Raw genomic sequence first — 14,948 nt, 5'->3', positions numbered from 1 at the left:
TAGTTTCCTTGGAGAAGAGAAGCGCTTAACCTACAATTTTTTTTATCCTTCTCATTCATGCTAGATTGCGTAGTGACAAATTTCACCTTGTGGGAACAGAAAAACAAATGCTAGTTAACGCTAGCAATTGTCCCTAATTGAAAATGCACACAGTCCCAACAAAAAGCAGGGCATAAAAGTCCATACCTCTGGATACTTACCTGCTCGTTGCAAGGAATGCTTGTGTGCACCTGTCTTTGAGTAGACGATAGTGATAGGAAAAGCCAAATTTCGGCTCACAACACATTTACGAAGCATTTGGTATTTCAAAAAAAAAAAAAAAAATTCATGAAGATTATTTAAATATTAATGGAGCACAACTAACAAGCGGCTATATATGGCACTAGTGAAGGGCTTCAGGCTAACTTCTAAAATATTTTTTAAGGGCCCTGCAACACTTTTTGAACATGGCAAGTAAACTTGCATTGCTGTTGGGCAATACCGTAACGAAGATCGGAGCCAAATATTATGCCTGTACATGCTGCTAAAAGACCACAATTTCAATTGGAAGGCTGTCTGCCCTTTTCTTAAAACTTGCCGGTGACATTGGCTGATGCTTTTAACATGGCCGCTGTGTCATTTCTGAAGAGAAACTGACGAGAAAACGCTGTCTCATGACGGACACCAGTGCTGTAACGGTGATGGGACTGTGAATCAGGCCTTGGGGCTCCGTCAACGTTAGCCAAAATCGAAGTATATGAGCACTTGCAACCACGGCCGAGAATTAAACCTGAGACCTTGTGCTCGATGCAGAACACCACGGCCATTGAATTGGGCACATAACCATTTGCACCTGACACATCCTGGGCAGTTGTAATGTAGAGATTCTGTTCGCTCAATTTTATTTTCTTTGTTATCTTGCACCACTAACTACCGGACGATCTCGATGTATCACAGGTGGTGGAGCGCCGCTTGAACCACTGACGAAACGCGAAAAACAAGAAAGAAAAAGACTTCGTGTCTTGAAGATAGAGAAATAACAATTGGCTTCCGATGACAGACACGAGAGGGGGACACAGGTTGGTTCCAGGCCACTTTGTGATACAAACTAGCCTTTATTTACTATGATGGCATCACTAGGAAAACAGCACACTACACTCAAGTATGTATGTACAAGGTTGCGACAAAGGTCTTTTTTTTTTTTTGTCCACAAATGTGTCGCGAGTTACAGATGCTCTCCGTTGAGCAGGTCGTCTTTGCGGCACCGTTTGTCTATGTACACAATGGCGTTCTGAGACCAAAACTCGCAGTCCGAATGGTTGCTTTTCTCCCACGTATGGGCGCCATCGTAAAACATCATATATCTTTTTGTGTTGTAGTGTTGATTAAAACACAGTCGTTACGCTTATGATACACACATGGCACATAGAAACCATTCCTGCGACTGCATGCACACCAACACAAACACGCACACACAAAAAAATGTCAATCCTTTCTTTTCTTTTTGGCAAAACACTCTTTTACTAGTCTGACGTATTGTTTGCTAGAGATTGGAATAGCGGAAGAACGTCCTCTTTCCATGCACATTCTCTGAACCACAACAGTGTTCAGCTAGTTGCAAAAACTGCAGATGAACTCAATAATGTAACTGTTCTAATCAAAGCCAAAACAGACCTCTAATGTGTGACACTGTTACACATGGTTACTCGAGTAATAGTAAAAATTAATCGCATTGTTCAACTTGGAAGCCACTAGCATTTTACTATTCTCATCTTTAAAAAAATATGCATTAAACGAGTTCAAGGTATTCTATCAAAGCTAAAAGCAAGCCCTCATTTTTTTTTTTTAAGGAAAGCATGCAGCTAGAAAACTGCAATTTGTTCGTTGGAACTTGATCGGTAATTTCGAATGTAAGTTGCAGAAGTGGGCAAATTCCTACAAAATATGCAAGTTTTGCACTCGCGTCATAGTGTGCACAATGCAGAACACTTCTCAAACGCAGGCGAAGACATCAAGAGTCATAACTTAGACAACACGCAACAAAACGGTGAAACATACTAAAGACGAAATAACTTAAAAATGAGAAGTCAATGCTCAGCTTTGCTGTATAAATATACATGGCCACAAGTGGTGCCAACTAAAAACAGTTTGAAAGCGATAAAGAAACTAAGCAGTGAAGAAGTGAATTATTTCCTAAGCAATTTTTTTTTTAACAGACAACATAACATGAGTAGTTATATGCAACTATAACAATATACTGAAAAAAAAAAGCATAATTTCACCTTCATCCCTGTGTGTGTTCCAAATGAACCAGACAGTTAACATATCTTTGATTTGAATGTCGCGCATACGCTTTTTCAGTTCTGTGACCTAAGTTATAGTCAGATACGATTTGCTTCGAGCTAACACTGCTGACTCGCTGTTTACAAAAGCGACGCAACATTTTAACAAAAAAGGCCTATAAAACTGCACTACAAAATGAATGCTGCGACACTAACAAAACAGCCAACTTAAACTGAAACACGTCCTATAAGAACACAGTTATTTCGGCCTTTGCACTCACAGCAGGCGCTGCACGCTTGAAAACAAGTCGTGGCCATGGAAGTCGAAACAACATCAGCAGCAGCAAACAACACAGGAGGGCATAAAATTTGCATTTGTGGCAACGATAACCATTTCCAGTGTCTGATAACTACACCAGGACACGCACTGAACACTTGCAAAGCATACATCTCTTTTCCATCCCCCACCCACGCACATTTTTTTCGTCATATTTTTTTTTTTTTTGACACTGAATGAGCACTCGAGAAAGGCCATCCTATGTACGCCAAAGACTTGCTGGCGTTTTCAGCCACAGGGGTTTATAGACATTACCACAGGGCAGTGTGTGGATGGAAATTATGGAAAGTGTGCAATGATCTTATACTGGACTCGGCTTATATTGACACCTGACGTTCAACTACATCATACGCAGCAGCAACAGCGTGAACGTAGCTTAACTGGGAAATGCGCTCTGCAAACCTGAAACTAAGTGTCCGCAAGTGAATCGCACCATTTCCACAACCCGGGCCCTAGCAAATGCACCTTGCAGTTGGTTATCATGCGTCCATGCTTCATTAAGGTGTAACAGCACTTGCAGCTTCTCTTGTTACACTTTTAGGATTACATTTTATGCCTGCCCCCTTTTAAGCAAATATTTCTCAAACTTTAGCAGGCACACACCATTTGGCCACCTTCGGTATCATTCAGGGATGCCTGAAGTGAAGTTTCATAAACACAAAAATGTCGGCAAAATGAAAGTCATCCAGTTTGGTAATGCCATAACAGTTAAACATAATCAGCGACAACCTAAGAATGCAGCAGCAAATATGCTCCTGTCGAACTGACAGAGAATTTCTACATATGTGCCAGCTAATTGAGTTAGCTTTTAATTTTTTTTCTACGTCATGGAAAAGGCGAACTACTGTTAGTAACGACTGTGATCCGTTTCACACTAAACAGGCAACGCTGTGGAAACTACGTAAATACTATTGAGGTCACAGAAGTCTCACTCACTTTGCAATGCGGTTGTTTTTGATCTGCAACACTTTCTGCAGAATAAGTACTTCATACATATTACAAGTACAACTTGCGAACGCAAGGTCACGTCAAATCAAGTATAATATTTGTGCACCCTTGTGCTTCCAGTCTATGACGTATACTGTGGTCACTGGTATATGTGCTCACTGGTATATGTGGTCACTGGTATATATGGCCACTGAAATATGTGGCCCACTGGTTACTGAAATAGTGTCACTGTGCATGTTCAGTGGTAAATAAGGCCAGATCAATGACACTGTCCATTTAATAAATACACCATAATTTTGTGACATAAAACTATGAGACGTCGAACTATGTCTATCGTATTCGACGCACCATTTCTTGCTCGCAAATGCAAACATTGAGAGAAATAGGTTCAGACCTGCGACGCCTTCTATGTAATAATTAAGTCGTATCTCGTGGCATAAAAAAGTAGCACTTGAAATGTTGCATAAAATTACATGACACATACCTACCCATCTTTCTTTCGTATGTTACGCATTATCTTTTGTCGTGGATGCGAACAATATGAAAAGACTGACTAGCTTTCATAGCACTGCCTGCTTCGTATGAAATGGAATACAGTACTTTCGAACTCTGGCATGCAGGGGTCAGGAAACGCAAGTACAACATGGAGCACGCTGTTTCGAGGCACTGAGCCTTCCGCTGCAGGGACTGTGGCTGCGAGCCAGAGTTCGAAAAGGCAATGATTGTGAGCAGAAGCTGGTACAATACAGCGCGCGAAATTTTGGAAGCCGAGCAAATCTTTAAGGCTGCAAGACACCTGAGCCAGCGCCCCTTCTCTAGTGCTTTTAGATAAAAAAACTGCAATTCCTGCATAGATCTAAATATTCTGCCCGTATGCTGTAGTAGGCGACAGCTCAGAGATGCTACGCCGTATCTTTTCTTTTTCGCGCATGTTTGTGAGGTTGCTTCATTTCGTGCTCACCACAGCACTATTCTGTGCCCATGTGCGCACCACAACAGCACGTGAGGCACGTGCTTCGTATGCTGTTGCAGCGTACGGACATACTGCCGGTCCTTGAGCAATAAAACTCGGCTGTCAGCCCAGCACTTGTGGTGTCAGTTTTATGTACCTGTGTCTGTCCTTCCCACCTTAGCAGGCAAGAAAAGCTTTGAAGGAAATTTTTTTTTTCAGAGACAGAATTAACTGGCTTGTGAAGGGGTTAACCCATGTGCATTTAAAGTTTAGGTAACGTATAACTGGCGGCAGCAAGCTGGTTAGCTTGTTTTCGATGGTCCAAACTATTTGTTTTGGTGAAAGTTTGAAAAGTAAGCCAAATGGTAGTCACTTGTAAGTTCCAAATATAAACTAGTCATATGCCACATAAAAAAATTTCTCATGACAGGCAAGCTGCAAGAAACTCAATATCAGAAGCCACAAGCACTCTTCAAGCCCAACAGAACTGACAGTCATGTACGCTTGATTTCAATAATTCCCATGCTGACATAACTGCCATGTTGGCATCATCTGTGAACACTTATCTGTGGATATCCCTCCAGTATTCTTGGTCTGAAACACTATGCTTTCATCCACACAGCCGACAAAGCAAGCAAGAAAGTTGCAACACCACGGAATGAAGAATGACCAGTAACAGTGATCTTAAATGGGTATTAAAGAAAATGTCATGCCAGTCCAGACTGGTAGGTTACTCAGCAATGTAGTGAACTGGGAAAGTCGGTTATTCACGACTTCAAGACTACAGCGCACAAGTAGCTGGAAATGGAGAAGCGTAAAAGAAGTGCTTCTGTCCATTTTACGCTCCTCTAACCTTGTCCACTTGCACAATTTAGTGTTTGGGTCATGGTAGGTTACGCCTCTTGAATGCCAAATGTGTCAGTTCCACCAATGACGGGGTCTTAGTGCCTGAGACGGCGACAAAAACGCGACGGCACTACCTTGGCATTCCCGTGGAAGCCCTCTGCTCCACAAATTGTACTGCAATGACTAATGTGCCGAGAGACTGAGAAGCATAACTAACCAGTCTGGTCTGATTTACAATTTCTGCTTAGTGATCCTCTAAAGGCCTGCATCAATGGCCCAAACGTACGTGGAGGCACAAATGTCTTCGAAGACATTTGAGCATCCAAATGCCCACAAAGACATTTGTGTCTCGCAGAAGAAAATCGCCAGCACCTTACCACAGCTACTTTCATTGAAGCAACAAACGTTTCATCAAAACACTATGAAGCAGCACAAAAGGAAGCAGCTTCACACAAGAAGACTCAGGAGCACATGAATACACGTGCTAATCTAACGCATGTCACCGTGCATCTCTGTACACCTTTTCATAGTGAGCACCAAATTGGGCTGCTTCTTCCACAACCGTAAAATTTCAGCCTCGGTAAACCACGAAACACAAGCACAAATGTGAACCTGAAGTCTCTCTTTTTCTTTATGGCTGCGCAGTTTGGGATTAACATTCTTTTTATAGTGCCACAAGCTACACCAAAATCAGTTCAGTGGATTTGGAGCAAGACAATATCTCTGCTTTCGTATCCCAACAGAAACTGCCAAGCTAAAGCATCCTCTCGGTAAAATTTTGTTCATCCCAGGCTACAGGAGCCAATCTGTACCAGGCACTCTCATTAGCAATGCCAGGAAAGGTTCAGCTATTCGCACGAAACCTTTTTTTTTTTTTTTTTTTGCAGCGCAATGGAAACAGCTCACCCAGACTGTAGCCCAACGTAAGAACCCAAAACACACAGAGAAAGGAAAAAGACTAGGAGCATCACGTGACAATTTTGAAGTCTAGTGATAAAAAAAGTACAAAGGAAAGGCTCATGGGAAATAGGTCCTCATCATGCGATAAGCAAGCTCTCAATTCTAGCTGCCAATAACGCTGAGAGTATGGGGAAAAGGGGAGAGCGGTGATCGGGCGGCAAAAGGTGATTGTGATGGGCAACCTTTCGAAACCTGCATGTTGACTCTCAGAACCGCAGTGGTGGTGAAATGGTAGAGCGCCCGCCTCATGTGTGGGAGGGTACTGCGTTTGAATCCTGGTGCCGCCGTCAACCCACCGTTTTCATTTTTTTTTTTTCTAATGAGTAGAAATGTGCCACAACCTGGTACTCCATTGTTTACATAGGTTCTCATCTCGAAAGGGATTTAAGAGATTTGCCCAAGTCCCTGGGTGCCCCTTCTGCCACTACAGCTTAGGTTAAATAGTCGAGCATCCACCGCTGCTCAGTACCTAGTGGCAGACGCATGCTGCCGCTGGGTATCCACAGGTAAAATAGGTGCAAGCGTACTCCCGGCCAGGTGCTTGGCAACTACGAGAGTTGGAGGCGCATTTAAGGACACCCACCTATTGGGGAAGTTGGCAGCATGGGACCGCCAGACTCCTTTTTTGGAGTCTGTACTCTCTTGGAGGCAAACTCCAAGAGTCAACATGCAGGTAGACACAGATGCAAGGGAGGGAGGGGTGACGGAGGAGGTTGCCTTGCCAAGGCTGGAGGCCTGACGTCGTGCTCCCCAATGGTCTTTTTTTTTTTTTTTTTCCTTCCTTCCCCCATGACAACACATTTCTTGGCTCGTGCTGACTATGCACTCTTGGCAAGAATAAAACCATGGGTTTGAGGTTGCACTGTATAGTAATAACAAAGAAACGCAGTCACACATGCAAGTTGATAAACATCAACCTGCGTGTGTGGTCGTGTTTCTGCAATATGCAGCGCAACTTCCAAATCCACGATCGAGAACCAACCAGCTGCCGCACAACATTTCACTGAAAAAAATGAGCCCGCAGGACAGGGGCAAGCGTTTCTTTCCTGGCAATAAGCGCTGCACACACTGAATTACGTTTCTCAAGCTGCACACAACAAAGTACACACGCGTACCCATCTCACACTGCAAGACAGGTGGCTTTCAAGGCTGTGTGGCTGCAAATCCAGTGACAATACCGCGCAGAACCAGCAGCCGTGACTTGACAAACATTCATTCAGTTTCTCAAAAAATATGTCTTTTTTGTTATTACAAACTTTCTTTACAATTTTCCACTTCGATTTGATGAACATCAATTTGATACCTCAAAAGAATTTTCTTTTTGTTATTAGACCAAAACTTCCCCTTCCTTACTAGAAGCTTTCTTTTCGATTCCTTTCGATTCTGATTTCGATTTGATTCGATAGCCTTCACGATCTGCATCTATTATCTAGAGGGGGCCATCACTGGGACATGGATTTGGACACCCCCTATCACCACATATATGGGGCAGAAACTTAGGGGTTAACAAAGAAGCTCGAGAACAAGTTAAGGACCGCAGAAAGAGCGATGGAACGAAAAATTTTAGGCCTAGCGTTAAGATCTTGACAGGAAGAGAGCGGTGCGGATCAGAGAGCAAACAGGGATAGCCGATATTCTAATTGACATTAAGAGTAAAAAATGGAGCTGGACAGGCCATATAATGCGTAGGATAGATAACCGGTGGACCATTAGACTTATGGAATGGGTACCAAGAGAAGGGAAGTGCAGTCGAGGACGGCAGAAAACTAGGTGGGGTGATGAAGTTAGGAAATATGCAGGCGCAAGTTGGAATCAGCTAGCGCAAGACAGGGGTAACTGGAGACCACAGGGAGAGGCCTTCGTCCTGCAGCGGACATAAAAAGAAAAAGGCTGATGATGATGTTGATGACTGCCACATTATGATGGTCTCTGAATTAACTTCAGCCAAACATGCCAATTTTTTCAGTGGCATCCTCATACTAGCAAAATGTTTAAACCAGAAAGTAGCACAGAAATATCAATCAATCAAATAACACAGAAATGTAGATAATTTAGAAAGACTAAACACAAGTAGCAGAAACCTCACTCGTATTAGTTGACCATCCCTTTCTTTTTTTTTTTTTTTTTCAGGGCTCGTGTAAATCCTACTGTCTCGTGACTAGCAGACGCGCAAAGGCGTCTCCTTTTGCCTTTTGATCGAGAAAATGTCTGTCTCTCTCGCGGTTGTAATTTCATCGTTCCTAGGCTGCAAGCATCCTGTCGTCGTTTGTTCCACGTGAGAGGCACTTGCAAGGAGTGAGAACACACAATGCCAATACGGTGGGAACTCGTCGCAACCGGAAGTGAAAAGAGAGCCTGGCACATGACAAAAGGCAAGCAAACAAAAGAAAACAACGAAAAAAAAAAGCCCAGAGAGAACAGAGGCCGCATAGTGGGATGATCTCTCGTGCAGGCTCACGTCTCGCTGATCACATTCATTGGCTAGACGTTGCAGCCACATAATGCGGAGAGAATGAGAACGCAAATTCTGCACTTAATCAACCCTGATATTAATTCATGCTAAACCAATAAATGTTGGCGAAATTGTTGAAACTTTTTAGCTCGGAGTTTCTTTGGGCTTATAACCTTTTCTGGTCCAATAATTGCGTTAAAAACCATAATGTTTTGCAAGAAATGTCTGACAACAAAACTATTTTCAGAAATGTGAGTGTCACCCATGCTTCTTATTCTTTCTGCGGTTTTACGTGCCAAAACCAGTTCTGATTATGAGACACGCCGTAGTGGAGGGCTCCAGATTAAAGTGTCACCCCATGCTAATTACATAATTTTCAGACTTTATGCTGCAGGTAAATATGGCCTCCGCGCTCTATTTTTGGAGCCTGCTGCCTAAAGCATATAGCACGTCTTTGGTGGCACACAAAAAAAATGGTCTTCAAATATAATCTGCAGCCAAAAACTCCCAGCGGGAATTTCTCAATTATTTTTCTTCGACTTTTATGGTTCAGATGCACTAATATAAAATTTTCACTTCATTTTATATATTCGGACCAGAAAGGATTAATGATACTATAGGCAAACATAAAGTCTGGAAGAATGTTATTTATTAATGATTGTATAATAAAAGTGTGACCTGGCAACGACAATTTAAGGATGCTCTGATGCCCTGCAGAATAATTCTGCCTGTCCCAGTACACAGTCCCCAGCCTGACAAACTCATTTTTTTTTCTGTGTAACCGCAAACACAATGACAACATGCTCATTTTTTCTGTGACCGCAACCGGACGTCTGCAGGTCCGGTTGCGGTCACCAATGAACAAAAATTTGCAGTCTTCCAGTCACGCAGAGAATTTGGCGGTACACAACCTAGTTGGACTAAAGCACGCACTATAGAACATTTATAAAGCCTCAAAGGTCAATGACTATTATCAAACAAAAATTTGTTTTGATAGTGAGTCGTTTCATAACAATTCTGACTTGAAAATCATGACCAGTGTTCCCACCATCTTTGGGTAAGCCCAGATATAAAAAGAGAGAGAGAGAAAAAAAAAAAAACATTTATCATATGCTGCATCAAACTGGAGTTTAAGAAATCTTTTTAAAGTACTGCTGTCACATGCCTATGATGACCTAATTGTCGACCTGAACATCAGCCTAAATATCAGCCCGAACATTAGTTTGGATTTCAGTTTGGGCATTGGTCTGGTAGCTGTGAAACAAAGCAGTTTTATAAAGCCACACCCTGTTTACTACGAAGAAGGCCAGATTTCAATAAAACCAAGAAATGCATAGCAAGAATGGGAAGGGTTTCCCACACAGCAAACTACTAACAAATTTTACATTTCGGCTGCCACCGGAGAGCAGACAAAAAAGCACGAAAGCCACCTGTCAAGCTGTCGGCAAACATCTCAGTTGAAAAGAAAAAAAAAAAAAAGATGGGGTAAAGAACACATTGATACTGCAATCAGCGAAGCAAAGCAACTGTACACACAGAGCTTAGAACGCACATGGGGATATCAGCCGACGGGCATGACGTTACCTGCAGCTTTCGCCAGTGCAGCCTCTTGAGAGATAAGCAATCTGAGGAAGTCAACAGTGCCGAGAATACACGTCTGTCACACCTGAGGAATACAAATCTCTGAGCGCACCTGCACTATTCGATTCGAACTTATCAGGCTTTGCACAAGGAAGAACATCAGTGGCATGTTAGATAACATCCCATCTCAATTTTTGTGATCAGTTGTAATAAGAGCTTAAAAAAATTGTGCTTCCAATGTTGGGCTGAAAGGTACACCGGTGAAGGTTTAGTGTGTATGCTGCTAGTAAAAAATTGAGCCGTATTTACAGCTACATCCAAGTCCAATTTTGGCATAGCTCTTTTTCTTTACATGACACTAATTTGTGACAAGCTGCTGTTGGCGACAGGAGACACACACAGTGACATTAGATATGCAAGCATTTTTTTTTCCCCCGTCTTGGTTTTGCAGATTAAAAGCACCCGCACAAAGAAAAAGACTGCTTGCCTCACGCGATAGCTTTTGGACACAACACTGTACAAACCACCGAGTGACTTGAAGCCATCGACAAATGAGCTCATGCAACGGCCACGGTCGCTACGATGTCATCGGATGCCATATCTGACAGTGCAACCAACACAGCTACCACGTCTTATTCCGCATACCCAATCTGAACTGAACTCTCAGAAGGCTGCCGTCAGTGCCGCAAATTCTAACCAACGTAAACTTTGTGATCGGGGCGGTAGCTGCAAATTTAAAGTGACTGAAGAAAGCTACAACTTTTGTTCACCTCCAAAACAAAGAGAAACACCACACAGTGCATTTTTGTATAGACAGCTAGGCTTTTCTTTCCTTGCTGAGAGTATTTTCTGAGTTGTGTGTTGCAGAACACTCGTAACCTTGATGAGAGAGGTTTTGTAAGGAGCTTATCACGGTTAATGCTACACGAGGTTTGTTGTGGCTAGCTGTGCCCAGGTATACGGTCCTCGCAAGGAAACTGGAAGGAATGACCTTGTACAGGGAGCCTCTGTCGATTTTGGGAACATGAGAATACCTGGGCGCAACCCTCACAGACAAAATCTTACACACAAGTGACCCTCAGACATCCAGCGCTTCAAAATCCCGGGGGTCATGCTGCAACAAAGCACTAGGTGGGACCCCAGTCCACTTTCACTAAGAAGCGTGCATGAAGCTGTCTGATGGACAAAATGTTACAGCAAGTGAGACGCAGGCTTCGTAGGTGACGGTGATGAGAACGGAGAAAGTAGTGCAGATGCTCGAAGACGCATCTTAAGAGTTCGACGTGGACACGCCACTCTTGGCTCTGTGACCAAGAACAGAGTGGTTGCTGACTCGTAGACTGATGATATTGCATTTTCTGTGGTTCACTGTTGCACTGATGCTGCACTCGTCGGAGGTCCAGCATTGCACAAGTGTTACACCCGAGGGCAAAGCAACAACCCCCGTGTGAACAGCTGCACACAACTTCAAGCATTCAACCGCGCATGTCAGTAGACGAGCTGCTTGCCACCGCCCACACCCTTGCCGTGCTTGCGCGGGAGCGCAAACTGCTTAGTCCGGCATAGGATCACTTTCGTGTCCTCGGTGTGCATGACCCGCCACTGGACTTTCACAAAGTCTGAACACTCACCTTCCTCCTCCTCGTTCCAGTCGTAGACATCAAACGAGGATGAACCGCCGCCTCCACCTGCAGCGCTCTTGGCTGCTTTCGGTGTCCGCGGAGTAGTCTGCACCGGGGTTGGGGGACTCAGCAGCGAAGAGCTCTGCTTACGTGCTGGTGTGAACTTCAGCTTCAGTCCGACGCCTCGTCGCGTTCGCTCGACAGTCCAGCGATTGGGGTTGCTTTCGGACATGCCATTGCTGGTCGCGTCCTCGTCGTCGCGGCTGTGTCTCCTTCGAGCCGCCGTCTGCTTCGACGCGGATGACGGCGGTGCCTCGGACGGAGTGTGTGCTGTCAGCTCGAGCGGCGATGAAGACGAGTTCTCCATGGACGGCTGCTGCTGACACCTTGCGTTCTCTGCAGCCATAGATGGTGGGTCCGAGTAGGGCCACGTAGGATATTGCTGCTGCTGCTGCTGCTGAGGCTGAGGTACTAAAGACGTTGGAGCGGCTGCACTCTCCGCGACCTTCTCTAAGTTCTCCTTGTGGCCGTCGACGCTCCGCAAGCCACCACTTCTCCTCTGACCATTCTCCTCCTCGGTCTCGTCACAGATGCTGTGCAGGAGGTTCTGCAGGCCAAACGAGAAGTCTGGCTGCGGAAGCTCACTCGTGAACATCGCATCCTGCTGCGGAGGGTCGAGGAAGCTGAGGTTTTCGAGCGGCAGGTGGTGGGAACTTGACACCGGCTGCACCCCCTGCGAGTGGTGCGACAGGTGCGGTGGTGGAGGAGGCATGGCCGCTGCCGTGGCGGCCACGCTGCCACCAGGGTCCATCTTGGCACCCCCCGCCATCCAGCACGACTGTGGCTCCTCAGCCTTGTCTGGAAGGTAGGGCGGGTGCGGAAGGAGTGGAGGTGGTGGCGCCGGAGGGCCCTGATGGTGGTGGGTGTACTCCCGCGGGAAGCTCTGCCCGCAGATCTCTGACAGCTGGCTCGTCCGCGAGAAGTCGAGGGGAACGGCTGCACTGGCCTCACCTACACCGGAAAGCAGTCCCGAATGGTGCATGGCGCTGGGGGGTGAGTCGTCTTGCGGTTCTTGCTTCACCATCACTTGTCCCGGGTCGAAAGTGGGCCTCGTCGGGAATGGCATAGGTGGTGGCCGGTGGTAGGCAGCGGCAGACGCCTGCATACCGGCCGCATTGAGCATGGCAAAGTGGTACGCCGAAGGGTGCATGTCACCGAGCACCTTGTCTACGCCATGGTCACCGTTGCCCACAAATTCGTCCAGACTCGGGAAACAGTCAATGAGCTCCTTCACACACTCGAAGTTGTCCTCGCGCAGAGCAAACTCGCGGTGGTGCGCCCCGTCGGGGCCTATGTGCTGCTGCAGGTTGTAGAAGTAGGCATTGCAGCACTCGCAGTACTGGTGCTTGGCCGGTGGTGCCGGGGCGGCTGCAGCGGCTCCCTGTTGCGGCTTGTTGGCCGTCCCAGTTACGGCGGGCTCCTTGTCGGAACAGTCCGAATCACCGGAGACGGCTCGGCCGGACTTTTTCGCCTGCACGTACCGATCCTGAACGGCGGGGTCGTCGAACGGGCTCGACGGGTACAACGAGTTGATGTAGAGCGACGGATCCGACTTGAACACCTTGTACACCGGCTTGAACTCCTGCTCTAAGTCTTCGACCTTGACGAGCGGTCGCGGCAGGCGAGACGCCTTGCGCTTGCGGGACGTCGCCGCGGCGGCAGCGGCGGGCAGCTCGAGCGCGGGCGAAGCGGCGGGCTGGATGTTGAGCTGCACCTCGACCCAGCGCAGGAATTGGCTGATGTTCCAGAGCCGAATGCGAGCCTCTCGCACCCTGTCGATGACACAGTCTTCGGCGGACGCTTCGGCTGCCTTGTGCGCGCGGCTCAGGATCAGCTGGCCGCGCGAGCGCGGCGCTTGTTCTTCGGCGGGTTTGGGCGCCGCCGCGCCTACCTTGGTCGGGTCCTGGTCGGTGACCACGAAGCTGACCGCCTCGTCGAGAAACTCGGACACGCGCCCGCCGAGCACCTGAATGTTGCGCAGGAGTTCGGCCTCGTCTAGCTTCAGCCGCTTGATCCAAATGAAGAGCGTGAAGCCCAGCAGCGGTTTCTGTTGCTGGTGGTCCCGGTCGGAGTTGAGCGAGCGCCAAGAGGTCCACTGGATGCCGTCCCAGACCCAGCCGTAGTCACCCACTTTGAACGTCATTTTGCGGATCGCGCCGCCGCTGGCCTGTGGGCCATGGGGGACCCGCGGGGGTTCGTCTCGAGGAACGAACCGCTGTTTGACGAGCTAGCGTGTCCGCACCGAGTATCTCCCTTCAACACGGCCACAAGCTCGACTTGGCGGGCGTCCCAGGTAACGACGCGTTCCCGCTCGAAGGTCCGCGACGCCGATGGGCGCACATCGCGACCTGCTGCTGCTACGAGCACAAGCTTCGGCGACTTTTTAGGGCCGTCGTTGGCGTGGGTTCGCACGTCGATGTTCCATGATTGCGGCCGGGTTTCCTCCGATCGGGGCCTCGGAACGGGCGAGGAACACCAGCCGAGGATGCGAATAAATCATCTTTCTTTCGCCTTTTCGTTTCTTGTTTTGTTGCTTATCCCTTTAGGAGCGCTCTCGCTGTTAGTACGGGGACTCGGAAACACAAGCGGGTAGCGGAGAGAGGGGCTCTCAAATGTCTGGGCACCTCCGACGCTGAATACCGCCGTTGGCTTACAACGCCGAGATTCGCGTGTAGCAAATGAGGTGGGAACGAGAAAAGAGAACGCACTTGCCTCGTTAGGTTTCTCAAGTCCCAGCGACGAGGATTTAGCGAAAGAAATAAAAAAAAATCCTTAGCCACCAAGCGATTAATGGTTGAGAAGAGGGAAGGGGAAGCCCTGGAAAAGCTGCCGGATACGAAACCCAGCGGACAGTCGAGCGCGCGCGTCGCGAAAGAATCATTCGGTATTGAGCGCTGAAAAATTTTTGCGAAAGATTCGCGACACTATG

At 46.9% G+C, this 14,948-nt stretch overlaps 1 protein-coding gene across 1 annotated transcript; it reads right to left on the bottom strand.

Moving 5' to 3' along the window:
• Positions 1-1,074: 1,074 nt before the first annotated feature.
• LOC119464154 (uncharacterized) lies at positions 1,075-14,920 on the bottom strand. The gene has a single exon (XM_049656215.1). The coding sequence runs from the start codon at positions 14,160-14,162 to the stop codon at positions 11,826-11,828; it is 2,337 nt and encodes a 778-aa protein (XP_049512172.1). The 5' UTR covers positions 14,163-14,920; the 3' UTR covers positions 1,075-11,825.
• Between the last annotated feature and the right edge of the window lie 28 nt (positions 14,921-14,948).

This window comes from Dermacentor silvarum, chromosome 9 (assembly GCF_013339745.2).
Source record: "Dermacentor silvarum isolate Dsil-2018 chromosome 9, BIME_Dsil_1.4, whole genome shotgun sequence".
Lineage (NCBI taxonomy): Eukaryota > Metazoa > Arthropoda > Arachnida > Ixodida > Ixodidae > Dermacentor > Dermacentor silvarum.
The sequence above is the reverse complement of the archived record's forward strand: the minus strand, read 5'-3'. Positions and strand labels throughout refer to the sequence as shown.

Excerpts from the sequence above, each read along its gene's own strand:
- LOC119464154 (XM_049656215.1), bottom strand. The coding sequence starts at position 14,162 with ATGACGTTCAAAGTGGGTGACTACGGCTGGGTCTGGGACGGCATCCAG.